Source organism: Mauremys mutica, chromosome 19, assembly GCF_020497125.1.
Source record: "Mauremys mutica isolate MM-2020 ecotype Southern chromosome 19, ASM2049712v1, whole genome shotgun sequence".
Lineage (NCBI taxonomy): Eukaryota > Metazoa > Chordata > Testudines > Geoemydidae > Mauremys > Mauremys mutica.
In genome coordinates, this window is record NC_059090.1 from 7870699 (window position 1) to 7885949 (window position 15251).

The following is a 15251-nucleotide window of genomic DNA, read 5'->3' on the forward strand; positions in this document are numbered from 1 at the left end:
GGCCTTGGGCACGACACTTAACCTTTCCGTGCCTCAGTTTTCCCCATCTGTAAAATGGGGGTGATGACTGACACTTGCCTGGAGGCTTCATTATCTAGGGCCAGATTCAGATTTCACTCCCCCTGCTTTAAAGCCAGAGGAAGTCCCCTGATGTTAGTGGAGTCGCTCCAGATTTCCATCAGTCTCTCTGAGGTCAGAATCCAGCCTTTAATGTTTGCAAAGTGCTTTGAGATCTTGGGATGAAAAGTGATGTAGGAGTTGAGGATAGTTATCACTGATCCTTCTTCATTAGCCACCTGTTCTCTGGGGTTCAGTCCTTGGGGCCCTTTGAGCTGCCCTGGGTCAGGAGCCACAGAGGCCGGTTCACACGGAAACGGTTCTTCTTGACTCAGTCAGGCCAACACAGAACTTAGCTATGATGCAAGAACACCCCTAGCACAGCCTGGCCAGTGTGTGGCTTGCACGCAGCCAGGAGATGCCTGCACTGCACCAGGCACCCAGGAGCGTGCCCCTAGCGCTTGCTGGCACGCACTGGGCCTGTCGACGTCTGCCTGGTTACATCCCTTCCCCCCACTCCCTGAGCCCAGGCAGCTTCCTCCTGTGTGCTGGGGGCATCGGCCATCAAAGCGCGGCTCCCCCGGGCTGGGCACTAGGTGGGGGACGCTCTCCCGGTGCCCAGAACTCGGGATACCTCTGGGCAGCGGACAGATGAGAGAACCAACAGAGGGATTTTGCCAGACTTTCCCAGCAATTGCTACACCTGGCCAGCAGGGGCTGCTGTGGTCTCAGCGGTGTTTCATCCGTGCCCGGCCTGCAGGGAGGAGAAGGGGGAAGCAACCTGAGCTGAATGCAGAGGGGTGGGGACCGGGGGGTGGGGAGCGGGGGGTGGGGACCGGGGCAGAAGAGCGACCTAGGGAACAGGCTGGGGCTGTAGGAGTGGAAGGGCTCAGGCTGAGATAATGGGGGGCGGGGGGGTAAGAAGCACAGAATGGGGAGCCTGCCCCTGCCCCTACAGCCCCCCAATACTCCTGCCTCTCCCCACCTCAGCTGCCTCTCTGCTTCCCAAAGAAGTGGCCTCCCCCGTAGTCAGCCCCAACTCCTTCCAGCTGTTGGCTTCTCCAGGCTGACCAGGGCTGTGCCCATCCACCCTGCAGCTGTGGGATGTCAGAGCCGGGCTGCTGCCTCTCCTCACCCATCCCACTCCTGGGGTGTCCCAAGAGGGAAATCAGTGACTGGCTCACGTCACAGAGGAGGTTGCACAAACCCTGGCAGCTCTGCAAAGGGAGAGGCGAGTGCAGGACCTTGCGCCATTCAGGTAGCAGGAATTTCTCCACACGGATCCCTTTGCAGGCCTGGGCCCCTACCCGCTTTGTTGGGCAGCGAATGTCTCGCACTGCCTGGTTTCTATCCGGTGCATCATTCATTAGCACTTGGCAAATAGGCTGTCTGGACAGCGTCCATCCCACAGCACGGTCACCAGCCAGCTGCCTCGAGCACATGCTCTGCTCTAGCGTCCTTGTCCGCCTGAGTCGGGGCGTGGTGTTTGATTCCTGACTTTAAATAGGAACCTGGCCAATAGCCAGTTAGTGAGCAAAGCACTTCTCGATACAAAGGTTTGGACAAATGCTTGTTTGTGAGGATTCTGGGAATCCCACAGGAGCCGTCTGGATACTTGAGCAATGAATGAGCTGACGTAAATTCCAACAAACGGAGCCCAGCACTTTTATTTGCAAAAGTATTTGCCCATGAAGAGGGATTTTGCTCTTCCACCAGCTCTGCCCTCCATGCGCCTGTCCTGAATTGCCAGCTCTCACAATTTTACTGCAGGTCTCGTGCTATTTGGAGTTTTTCTTAAAACCCCACCTCCTGGAGTCATGTGATTGTGAGCATCTCCTTTGGTTTTTTTCTAGCCCCTCTAGTTGTGGAAAAATGCTTGAAAATGCGAAACCTAAAGGCTCAGATAAGAGACAAATAAAAATAATAATAAATCCCTAGCTCTTGTATAGCACTTTTCATCTTTAGATCTCAAAGCACAAGGGTGAGCAGGGTCATTATTCCCATTTTACAGATGGGGAAACTGAGGGCCGGGTAAGGGAAGTGACTTGGCCAGGGTCACTGAGCGGCAGAGTCAGGAGTTGAACTGGACTCTCATGCCCTATGCACTAGGAAACACTGCCTTCCTTCAGAAAGAGCACCACATTTTAAAAAAAAACTCTCATGACTTTTTAAGCCAATCTCATGATTTTAGGTAGATCTGACTCTTGGGTTTTGAGTATTGCCTATCAGTGAGGAACACCCCCACCCTCTTACAAAAAAATGCCCCTCCACCCTCAGCAGAAGGCTCTAATGGAGGGAGCTGATTGGAAATTTTCCACTTGAACGACTTTTGATGGAAAATGTAGTTTGTGCAAAATCAAAATTTTCTGAAAGAAAATTTCCATTTTTCCATTAGGAAAATGGGAACAAAATATTTCATTTTGGGTTAGTTTGCCCAAAGATTCTGGTTTGTTGAATGGATCCAAAATGTTTCATTTTCAGTCCGTTCAGCATTAAACTACAGCATTGCCTCATGGGACTTGTAGTTCAGGGTATCTGAAGAGCCCATTCCCTCCTGTGGGTCAGGCACCCTGACTAGACTGCGTCTTCCATGATGTAACATAGTTTCTCCTCTTACTGATGGTGTGCTGCATCATGGGAAATGTAGTCTGGCCATTGAACCTGGCCCATAGAGGAGACTGGGCATGTCACAGCCAAACTCCAGCTCCCATGGGGCAAGGCGGCACACAGGGGAAATGCCGTTTAATGGTGAACTGACTCACAACGAAACCTGCTGGGTCATTTCAACGAACAGAAAGGAAACATCTCAGTTTGGGAACATCAGAATGTTTCACTTCCATCAAAACTGCCGAAACAGAAGCATTCGCCATTTCCAAATGGGCACTTTTCAGAACATTTCAGTCCAGGAAAAATGTCAATATTTTTCAGCGTTTTTATCCCAATTTAGGACGAAAACAACTGCTGAAGTGTCGGAATTCCGGGGGGGACAGAAATCCCCATTCCCACTCCGCTCTTTGCTTTAGGACACGTTTCCCCAGGGATTTCTGGCCAAGAGGGCTTCTCCCAGGGAGAAGTGTTCTGCCTTTGAACTCTGACCTGTGCTTTCAAGCTTTGCACTAGAGACCTCCTCTTTTGCCTCCTGTATCAGGATGCTGCCTGATCAAAAATCTATCGAAATCAGCGGGTGCCTCTGCCTGGACTTGGTGGGGCTTTGGGACAGAGTGCAGAGAGCAGGGGTTGATTTCCTGTTCATTCTGTAATGATCAGGATGTGATGAGAGAGGCTTTGGAGATCTTCTTGCACGGGGGTGGCGGGGGAAGGGGGGGATGGTGTATCGTGGCCTTAAGCAAATGCAATCCTATGGCTCTAGTATACTTCGGCAATCAAATTTTACATTTTCATATTCCCCTTCCTTTCCTTCCCTCCCCCCAATCCCCACTGCCTTTGAGGCTAATTCCCACCCATTATATTGCCCAACCCAGAGATTTAGTCCAATCCCTGTAGCGGCTCTTTGATTTCCTCTATATTGTGGTGGGGGGGGGTTAACATGGTTTATTTTTATGATGATTCTACTTCCCATCCCACAAGCACCCCCACCTCCCTTCACAAACCCATGGCGATTTATCGATTGTCCTTGGTCTTTGTGAACCCTTCCCTGAAATCCCAACCCCCCTCCCCCGCCCCCGGATCAAAGGTCCCATGTGGATTTAGCAAGCCGCTGAGCGTGTCATTTGGATAACGATGCGGAGATGACCAAAAAGAGCCCACCATCTCTGTGTCCCTTCGTGGCTGCCCCATCCCATCAGAGTCACGGCTGAATAAACACGAGTTCCTTTTGTTAACAAGCGCTGGCGGGGCTTTTCTCCGACAACTCTCTCTCTCTCTCTCTGTCTCTCTCTCTCTTTTTTGGTTCGTTTTCTTTTTAATCCCATCTGTGTTTTTCTTTAGCCTCCCGTTTGACAACGGTAATATACAATTCCATTTCTTGCTCAGCAGAAGCAGGGCTGGGGCGGGGGGAGGGAGGGCGACTGAACGTGCTTTTTCCTTGTTTAGTTTTCCTTTTTTTTTAAAAATCATTGATTTATTTTCCCTTCGTGACGTACAGAAATGCAAACTCTCTATTTCTCTGTTTCTTTTCCCGTCGTCGTTGTGTCGTCTTAGAATTTTTTTGCTTTGCTGCGTGTTAATGTGGAGAAGGGAAAAAAAAAAGCAGCCGTGTTATCTTAATATTGACAACGTTGTATTTCCATCTCTATATTTTGAACTGAGCATTTAAAAGGGAAGATAACTGTGTAGATAAGAAAAGTCGCTGGGCTTATTTCCAAATTCAAAATCTAACCCGCTCCCAAAAAAAAACCCCTATATGGCCTTTTCGTTCTGCTCTCAAGGCACAGGAGTCAGTTACGAGATCTAATTATTAGTCTGGTTATGTATTTATTTATTTGTATTGTGGTAGCACCTTGGAACCCCAGTCATGGACCAGAGCACGATTGTGCTAGGGGCTGTACAAACTCAGAACAAAAAGGTAGTCCCTGCCCTGGTGCTGGAACAATTTGTACAGTGGGGGTGCTGAGAGCCGTCAAACCAAACTGTCAACCCTGCGTATGCAGGAAATGGCTTCACGTTGGTTTCAAGCTTTGCCCCACAGTCACGGGGACTAGAACCTGACAGCTGAGTGTCTCATGGGTTTGCGACTTCAGGACCGGAAGCTTTAAACCCCCCCACCCAAGAGCGTAAGAGGTAACATCATAAGAGTTGGCCACACAGCATGCTTTGCTGGGGCGGGGCTTGACACAGGCTGCTACTGCATCATCCACCAGGCAGCATTGCTCGTCCTTTAGCCTCCAGAGAACAGTCAGGGAGGTTGTATTGACTGAGTGTGTTTCCTGAATGGTGTTCACCAAATCCCACCCCTAAAATTAGCCTGGGAGGAGTATTGGCCTGTCGGGGGCAAACAGGTGGAGTTGACTTCCCTTTTAAATGGACCATTCACATTTTCATCCCATCCTTTCACTCCGGTTGCCTTCCCTTCCCTTCCCTCCCCCCACTCTCTGGTATCTCTCTCTCGCTCTCTCTCTTTTTTTTCTGTGGGCCACTCCTAGCCTACCCCAGTGCCCAAATAACCCAGTAACCTCGACATGTTCTGCCTTCATCCATTGCTTTCCTTGCATGCTCTTTGGGACTTTGTGATGGTACCTAGAGACTTTAAAACAGAACAGAAGTGCTGCTACTTAGAGGGCTGGTTAACCCACCAAACGAACCCCAATACGACTGCCCCGCTCGCCCGCTGAACAAAATCAGTAAAAACCAGCCCCATGCCACCAAGCCAACGCAGCTCAGAACAAAGCTAACTTGCTCACAAAGGGGTCGAAATCACATTACTAAAGAGTCATTGTCTTTTTCCCATTCTGCACTCCAAATGTGGAGTTTATTGTTTTCTTTTTTATTATTGCATTCCTGTCACTGACAAAGCAGAAGGTAGGTATTTTGTCCGCCTCTGCACGTTCACTTCTGCAGATGAGCCTGTTGAAAAGCACCGTAGCTTGATTTAATGTTATTTTCTCTCTCTCTCTCGCTCTCTCTTTTTCTCTCTTTGTCTCTTTTTGGTGGCTCTGTATAATTTTTTAACTTGTATTATTTTTCCCAGTTAGCTACAAAGCCATGCTCTTCTTTCACGTTTTTTTTTCTGTCCATGTAACTTTTTTTTCTTTCTTTCTTTCCTTTTCTCCCCGGTCCTTTTCTTGTTCCGTTGTTAGAATGCATTTCTGTGTGGTTTAGCCCTCCAACTATGTGTTTGTTTCCATAAATGGTATAATTCTGTCTAGTCCATTTGATTTCCTCTGTGATTTTTTTAGGGGCTGGGTAACAAGACAGACAAACTTAATGACAAATAGAGACCAAACCAAAAAAAAAATCTGATGATTATTCCAGCCTGCTTATTTCTTGGGTTATTGGAAGTTTAGTCCATTAGGTCATTAAGGGGGAGACAATATAGAGATGTTCTTTTTCCCGTCTTCTAATCAGCCTCTTGTTCCATTTGTGGTGTCTGGTTCAGGCTAAGAAGCAATTTTGGTTGGACTTGGTCTTGATTCAGCAAATCATCCCTATATGGAAAAACCGTAAACACACGCGTAACTTTAAGCACCTGCTTATGTCCCACTGACTTTAATACGTGTGCGTAGGTGCTTTGCTGAACCGAGACCAGAGAGCGTGTTGTAAATTATGGGCCTGATCACGCAAATGCAGGGGTGGGGAGGAGACACACCGGTAGGTTGCCAAACTGGTACTGCGGCACCTGGCTGACTGTCCGAAGTGCCCAGCCTCCCAGAACTCCCGTTCACTGCTATGGGAATGAGCCAGCTGAGGGGCTCGTTTTGGAAAAGCTTGGCCGTGCTAACTTCGCGCAAGGGTGACATTCACAGGACCAGCACCGGGCCTTAAAATTAGAGCTTAAGGGGGCGTAATGCCTGCGCAGGCCTTGGGCTGCGTGGATGCACAAGGGTGACTTTCATCCACCGTGCTTACCGCTGTTAGTAGCCCACCTCCTGCTAGAAACCACTCCTGCTGGGAATAGGCATCTGCCCGCCTGGGTTCCAAGCCTGGGGAGAGGTATTCCAGCCCCTCCCCGCCCGCTAAGGCATTGTCGATTTAAAATAATAGCCATTCTCACAAATGGAGCCTGCTCACTGTTGCCCTTGAGTTTCTCTGGTTGAATGTTACAATGTTGGTCAATTTTGCTTTTATTCCTGACAAAGTATTTTAGGAGAGTTCACGCCCGGTGCTAGTAGCGATAGCGAAGAAACAGATCTACACAGAGATGGGTAGGTCTGGAGGGCAGCTTTAGTTCAACAAGCAGATCGGCTGTTTCTCTCTCTCCCTGTGTCGGTAAAGACCGAAATTAGCATGTGGTCGTTCTCAGCGTTACAAGAGTGTGACTGGCCAGAGGCTGAGAGAGCTGCTCAGTCTCACCACTGCAGAGCCATGGGAGAGCCTGCTAGGAAGGGAAATGAAGCGGGCGGTGTCTTCCCGCCCAATTCCTGGGCACTGGATGGAATTTCGATGTGTGTACGCGGTAGCCTGAATCAGTGGATCCTGTCCTCCCAACCTGGGGGAGTTAGTCCCCATGGCACCTTATTAAAGGAGCCCTGCCACATCCAGGTACATTTTAAAGCTAGGGGTGACTTTCAGTGCCAGCCTGCGTATCTTCCCCAGAGCCTCGCTAACGCCCATGAGCTTTGTCCAGAGTCCGCTTCCCATCCCTGCCAATTACCCGTTCGCTTGCAAGGAACTTTAAGCGCGTCCCTTTTAAATGCAGCTTTTTGGTCCTGCCTGGGTCACGTCTCTCATCCCAGAGGCATACCCGTGGCATTGAGCCGTGATGTCCCAGACAAAATTCAGCTGGAAACCTCGAGCAATGCAGCTGCTGTTCGTTCTAGCAATCTCTCCTGCTGCTGCCTATGGCCCGTCTAAACCCTCCCCGTGCGAGTCCCTGAAAGCCAGGCAGCACATGCAGAAATTGCCCCGATTCCAACCCACCGAGGCACAGTCCTGTTATGCTACACGGGCATCTTAATCAAGTCACCCCGCTGGGCGGTTGGGGTCTGATCCAAAGCTCATTGAAATCAACAGGAGCTTTGTCATTGACTTGAATGGGGAGAGGATGGAGCCTTCGGGTCCTCGGATCAGAGCTAAATGTATAGCACAGAGCTACGGCCCAGATCCTCAAAGGCTCCAGCTTTTGACAGGCATTTAGGCGGTGCGCCGCTCAGCAATGCAACACCTAACTGGCTTAGGAGGGAATTAGACACCCAAATCCCTTTAAAAATCTGGGCCTCGGGCTCCCAAATCACTTAGGCACAGCGATGCCAAGTGGAGCGACTCCTAAACACCTTTGAAAATCCGGGCCTACCTGCCGACTTGGCCACCCAGATGTGGAAGCTGGTGATGTAACCCAAGAGCCTAACCGTAAAAACTGACCTCCTGGTCTGAACTAGGTAACTAGAGCAGCGCTCTCCACTTCGAATGTGCTGTGTTCACCGGTAGCTAAGCGCCTCTCCCGTGGGGGGGAGTTGGTGGTGGTTGTGACGGGGGTGTAGATTCATAGCTGCTAAGGCCAGAAGGGACCATTGTGATCACGTAGCCTGGATTTAACACCTGCCCCAAAATAATTCCTAGAGCAGAGCTGTTAGAAAATATTCCCGTCTGGATTTAAAAATGGTCAGCGATGGAGAATCCGCCAGGGCCCTTGGAAAATTGTTCCATCGGTTAATTACCATCGCTGTCAAAAATGTAGGCCTTAGTGCCAGGCTGAATACGTGTGAAGTGGGGAATGGACGTGTGCTTCCGCGGTGCAGCCGAGGGGATTGTTACAGGGCTCCACACTAGCCACTTGTGTGCCATTGTCAGTCGCTTAGTTCAGGGCCGTTGCTTGCAGCTTTGATTCGCTGTGACTGTTATTACTGTTCGTTGTGTCTGAAGGTGCTGAGATGCCAGGGAGACTCCTCGGACCCCCCCAGGATGTGAGAGAAGGTCAGGGACTCCATGATGTGGGGCATGGGGGAATCCTCCGATGTAGATACAAGGTGGGAACGCAGGAACGAGCATCCCTGGGCTGTGAGACCGAGGGAGGATAAATCATGGGGGTGGGGCCGTTACAAAGCCCCTGGGCAGGAGAAGCTGAGCCGGGAGGGGAGTGGGTGTCCTTGGGCCAGGAGACGAGAGTGGAAATGCTCATGCTGTGAGTCAAGGGCGTGTCGCTGGGTGATTGGGCCCGGTTTGAAGTTGTTCTGGGTTTGAAACGGCTGACGGCCTGGTGTTCCTTCCCCTGGATGTTCAGTGCGTTGCTACCCGTCAGTCGTCCAGGAAAAGCCAGCCAAGCTGCTGTAACCCACCCTACCCCTAGTGTCAGCAGCAAAGGACACTGAGAGAAAAGGCCTGTCTGGATGCAGAACTCAAAGCTCAGGTCTGTGCCCCTGATACTGCAAGAGAGACCAGGAGAGGGAGGGTTCAGAGGCAGAATTGAGTTCCCCATTGCAAGCCATTGAACTCCGTTCACACTGAGACCTCGTCATCACGTATGGGACAGTCCTGTACCCACTGAACGCACTGGCTGCTGCTCAAGCAGTCTTCAGAATCAGACCACTCAGGTGCCTAACTATGGACGTAGGAGCCGAACCTTAAGCATCCAGGCTGGGTCTTTCAGAGGAGCCCCAGGGGGTTAGGCAGGTGCCCAAATCTCATTGGAATCCAACAGGAGTTGGGCACGAAGCCCCTTGGTTGGGCACCTTGACCCCCCCCATTGGCATATCATAGGAACCGTTTCCTGAATCTGGGCAGCTAGAGGCCGGTTTTCCAAGGTGCTGTGCACCCACCAAGCTCACTGACTGGGCGTCGCCCCCGGGGACTGAGAGCAGCTCTGACTAGGAGGCCACTTGGATTTAGGAGCCTAAAGTTAGATTGGGGCCCCCGGGTTTCCAACGGGCAGACAGCATTTTCCCGGTGTGAATTCCAGTGGTCTCAGTTCAGTGCCACCTGCACTGGAATCCATGTCCGTAAACTCCCGTCACTAAGCCCCCCACGCTGGCCGGTCCAGCACAGACCGACCCTGCCCCATAGGACACAATGTCTCCCTAGCAGTGCGGCGACCCCGAGGTGGGGTGGGAGACACATTGTCTGATCTGTGGGTAAAGAGAGGACGTCCGTCTCCAGAGCTGGCAGCCTACCGGGTACCGCACAGGCTAGCCCAGTTCCCCTTTGACGCGGCCGAAGAGCACCGTTAGCATTGGTTAGGGGGATGCCGCAGTCTTCCCCATGGGGGAGCTAGGGCTGGGTCCTGCCCCACCTGGCAATGAACTTTTCACTCTCGGGTTAATCCCTAGCCAGCAACTGCCCCAAATCAGTTTGCCGCAGCTGGCAATCTCTGCTTAGCCCGGACTAGGATTGCCGTAGTGCACGATACCGTGGCCGGTGGTAGACTGTGTGGAGTCCCAGGGCTGGAATAGCAGGAGGCTAATCCAGGTCTAACGTGAGATGCAGGGGCAGCGCTGTGTGGGTCCCAGGTGGTGCTCCAGATCAGAATTAAGTCGCACGGGCAGCTTGGGTAAATGCAGGTCTGAATCCAGCTGGAGGAATGGAGCCATTATTCTCGTCCGCCCTCTAGCCCTGCCCCCAGCGAAGCGAAGGATAAACAGCAGCCTGAACTGTAAGGACGTGTGGCAAGCGGCACTGGTGAGAACGTGTGACTAAAACAATTGTGTTAGCAGCTGTGACTCGGCAGCGAGCACTATTGCAACAGGGAGGTGAAAACCCAGTAAAGGTGAAAGGCATGAGAGTGGGGCAGAGTTAAGGGTAGACTTAGGACCCCTTTTTGTGCCCCAGTTTATTAGCTCAAACTCTTTTCAATGGCGTCTGGCTGCTCATCGGAACCAGGCTGTGCCGGCTTGCAGGCGTGCTGGAGATCCTCAGCCTCATACAGCTGGAGCCGAAACCCACTGAAGTCAGGGGGGGCCTTTCCCTTGACTTTAACGGCCCACGTTCCCCTCGAAGCAGTATCAGCCCTAGGTTCTCTAACTTGTATTTGGGGTGGGGTCAAGACACATGCTAGTGAAACATACGAACATTTGTGTGACGTTCAATAGTGATTCCTGGGGCGGTTTGCACTGACAATAATTAGAAGGAACCATTGCTAGGTTTCCATTGTCAGCATATCGGACACTTCTATGGGTTGTACAAATGGGCACAGGGTAAAATAGAAACCCAAGAGCCAGCCACTCAAGTGTGGACTAGGGAGTGAGCATAACTGCTCTGTGCCTCAGTTTTCCCATCTGTGGAACGGGGCCAATAATGCTGAGCTTCCCCGGAAGGGTATGACTTGGCTAATGTTTCTACAGTATCACTTGAGCTCTCTAGGCGAGCGAACCCCTCGGGCAGGGTGGCCATGAACAGCCTGGCAGCACAACAACAGACACCGTTTGTTGATTCACTTTATTTAGCGGGGTGCACTAGGGTGATCACACGGTAGTCACAGGGTAGCTGAGCTGTCAGCCACCACTGGGCAGCGCAGGTCAATCACCAGGGGGTGTCTTCACCCAGTCGGAACAGAATGAAACTGCCACGCCCGCAGTTCCAGGCAGCGTCAGCGGCATTTTGTCCTACTTCCACTCTTTTAAAATCAGGGGAGAAAGTGCCCCGTTTCCCCCCCTTCGCTTTGCTGATGTACTGCGAGGCCCCGGAAGTTAGTTCTTCAAGTGCAAATCCATGTGTGTCTATTTCATATCAAGCCACAGTAATTCCATGCGAGATGGGATTCAAGCCAACACACAGGCTCATGCCCTATCATAGCGACGAGTCAATGTACAATTGTGCTGCTTTCTCATAGGCCTCTCTTGGGCCACGTGGGCCATTGGTTAGATTCTGGAATATGACCATTGGAAAAAAAAACCCTTGCTGGTACCACTTCCCTACGGCCCCGCTCCCATCCCCACCATGGGATTTCATTGCCCGTGTCCTTGAGAATTCCTTCCAGGCCTTTGCTGATCTGGCAGGCCGACACGATGCTGTCGAAGGCCTACGTAGCAGGGCGCTGGCTGAAATATGCAGACACTAAAGGCTTTGAACTCGATTTTTTTTTAAGTCAAAGCCGTCCAGCCAACCAAAAGAGGTGCTCCTACGCTGAACTTGCTTCCCAAACAAAGCAGGGCTGACGCAAATGCAAATCCAGCTAGAGTTGGTTTCTCACATGGTTGATGTTTCCGAGGCCTAGGAGAAGTGAGTTGTTTCGTTTTATTTCTCTTCTTTCTCTCTCTCTCTCTCTCTCTCTCTCTCTCGTTCTCTCTTGCATTTTTGTGAATCTAATGATGCACTTATATTGCCCCGCTTTTCCCTTCTCTTCATACCTTACCTACTAAAGGAGGAAATGCCACTTTTTTGGTAAGTGGATGTTAACCAAGAGGGACTTAAAAAAAAAAATCAGAATTTAACAAAAAGGAAAAAAAAAAAAAAGGCAGCAGAAAGCAGGAGTCCGTGTAGCGCGGATCGGAACTCAGCAGGGCTCTGCAGTCACAGATAAAAGCAGTTTCCCAGGAAGAGTTCAGAACCATTCGTTTATTTCAGTAATGATGTGGAGTTTTCTTTTCTTTTTTTTTTCTTTAATGTTTCTCTTCCTTCTTTTTGTTTTTTATACTTTGTTTTCCCCGCCCCTCCCTCCCTCCCTCCCCGGCCCCACCCCTCGCCATCTTTCTGTGCTGTCTGCCTCACCCCTTGGTTTGTTTCAACCCAAACACCATCTATAAGACCCTCCACTCCATCCCTGCCCCTCAGGCCCACTTCCTTCAACATCCCGGTTCGGTTTGGTTTTTCCTCATTGCGTCCAATTTATTTCCCCCCTCCAACCTCGCTCTGATTTTATTGTTTTAGTTTGTTGGGTGTTTACACGCAGTTTATTTTGGGTTTTTTTTTTTAACTCCCTTTCAGATGGTTTTTCCTTTGAAGTCTCCCTTCCTTCTCCCAGTTTTTGATTTCTGGATTTCTTTTGTGTTTTGCATGCGGAGAGTTGCATGAGCTGCATTGTTGAGGTCGAAAGGCTGAGCAGGAGGGCAGATTCAGAGTAGAGTTCTGTGTAGCCTGCCTTATGCAATGTGCGTTGACGTTGTGAATTGCCCCTCTGGCTTGGGGTGCCCCTTTAAAGACCTCTCTCCCCTTCTTTCTTCTCTTCTTTCCTCCCCACCCCTGTTTTCTTTCTTCCCATCAGAGGCTGGATTCCGCGTCCTCTTCTCCCAGGGGGCACGTCAGGACCGAGCCGCCCTCTCCCCGCTCCAAGGGGGGCCGACGCGGCCCCAGAAGCCCCCGGTCGGTGTCGCCGGAGAAAGGAGGCCGATGCTCCGGCGGGGACAAGTACCGCCGCCGCTCCCGGTCCGCGTCGCTGCACAAACACAAGGGGAGGGGCAAGGGCCAGGCCTCGGCCCAGAAGGCGTCGCCCCACTCGCTCAGCCACACCGACTACAGCAGCGATTCGGAGGGGTCGGCCTGCTCGCACCCCTACCCGGCGGCGCGGGGGGCGGAGAAGAGCCACGGGGCGCACTTGAAAAAGTAAGAGTCGGGGCCAGGAAGGGAGGGGCCCCGGAGAGCTCAGAGCCCGGTCGCTGCCTCCACCAGCGAGGTTGACTGGCGTTTCACCCCGGAAAGCTGGGTTCAAGTCCCTGCCCCGCCATAAACTCCCTGCACTCCCCTGGGTGTCTCGTTGGCTCTCCGGGCCACAGCTCCCTGCCTGTCCAATGGGGCTCGTAGCCCTGGCCAGCCACGCCGGAGCCGGGTAAACACATTAGAGCGTGCGAGAGGCGGAGATGCCGGTGGGTGGGTAGATAGACCCATTAAGCAGAGGCCTTGGAGCTAACAGGGTGGGGTGATCATGGGGCCAGGTTTGACTGACGGGCTGGGAGCAGCACAGAGAAGAGTGCCGGAAATGAGCCTCGCGCTGGAGGGACTGGCTTGCACGGATCCACCCGCTAGGCAGAGGCGCTGCTAAAGGGGAGATGTGAGCGCAGGCTACCCGGCTCCAAAGGCCATTCGCACCACGGATCGCTCCGGCTGGGTGGGAGCATTACGGAAGGGGAAATGTACGCTGGATAGCTGCTTTCACGGCACAGGATTCACTGGCCCAGTGAGCGGGACCCCACCTGCCCTCCCTTATCTGCCCTGTCTATAGATTGGAAATGGAAAGGGCCTAGAGCTGCACATTCCCGGTTTCCAGGGAAACGCGCCCAGAGGAGAAAAGCCACTTCCAGTTGATTCTCTTCTGGTCGTCTTGTGGAGCACATGGCAATCCCCTGAGAATCAGGATCAGACACTATACATGGCAACCCAAAATCACTGTAGCCTCTGTTCCCAATACTAGGAAGACAGGTATCACTAGGCTGTATCAGTCCTGTGGCCTCACAGTGGCTCATGCCAGATGCTTCAGGAAAAGGTGCTAGAAACCCCTTAGTGGACAATAGTGGGATAATCTGCTCCTTGGGGAAGTTTCTTCCTGACCCCTGAAAGTAAGTGGTTGGCGTATGCCCTGAAGCATGAGGATTTGTATCCCTTTCACAAATATTTGTCGCATCTAGTGGAACTGTTGAGGTCCCTATTAGTCATATGACTGTCTCAGACTTTTTGGCATCCTGCTAAACTTGGCCTAAGTATTATCTTGTGGCAGTGAGTTCCATAGGTTAATTATGTACAGAATACGGAGTGCCTTGGCAGCAGAAGTAGCCATTCTACTGAAGAGTAGAATTATGATTAGCCCTACATTAGTCATTGATGGGCACCCTAACTGACACAGTTGTGTGGGGTCACTGAATGTTCATGGCCTGATTTTCAGAGCACCTAAGGGGCCCATTGACGTCATTTGGCATTATGGGTGCCCAGCACTTCTGAAAATCAGGCCCTAACGGTTGTTGCTCCTGGATGCCCACACCGCACTGTTCTTAAGAGATTTAACTGGAAGTGGGGTGGGGTGTTCCTGTCTCCTGGGAAACATGGCGGACGCCAGCGGGTGACAGGGGGTGAGACTGAGATAGTGACTGGCTGTCTGATCCAATGGTCTTGCAGGGTGAAGGACAGACACCACCGGGGCAGGCCAAACAGCTGCTCCCAATCCCCAGTCAAGCACTCCAGGCACAACTCCGAGAGACGGAAGAGCCTGTCCCGTAGCAGCTCCTGGAGCTCCAGCGGCTCCCCTTCCAAATCCCGGTCGCGATCCCGGGAGAAAAGAGCAGCACGGAGCCGGAGCCAGTCTCCATTGCAGAAAAAAAACGCAAGCAGGTAAGGCCCTAGCAGCACACGACCCCCCCCCCCCCAGACAGGATCATGGGGGGGGCGGTGCCTGGGCACAGAGACACACTGGCAAAGGCATAGGTCAGGATGCCAGCAGACGCTGGGGCATGGATACATGCACAGGGACAGCAGCACACACATGGGGACAGATCTGTACCCATGGAGACACGGGCCTTACACACCAACCTATCCAATCAGGAGAGGCCTGAGTAAATAAATGTCCCAGAAGGGCAACAATCTCTGTCAGACCAAGGTGAAGGAAACCACCTCCTTCACTGGGCACAACTTTTCCCTTCGCTCAGTGGCTGGGGTAAGGAGGGGTAGCTCAGTGGTTTGAGCATCGGCCTGCTAAACCCAGGGGTGTGAGCTCAATCCTCGAG

General features: G+C 51.8%; 1 protein-coding gene across 1 annotated transcript in view; it reads left to right on the plus strand.

The window, feature by feature from the left end:
- The window catches only part of SRRM3 (serine/arginine repetitive matrix 3), a 166658-nt gene that overhangs the window by 145434 nt on the left and 5973 nt on the right, over positions 1-15251 (plus strand). Inside the window, exons 13-15 of the mRNA XM_044993365.1 lie at positions 5533-5535; positions 12806-13143; positions 14647-14859. Coding sequence (XP_044849300.1) covers positions 5533-5535; positions 12806-13143; positions 14647-14859 — 554 coding nt within the window. The remainder of the gene's footprint in view (positions 1-5532; positions 5536-12805; positions 13144-14646; positions 14860-15251) is intronic.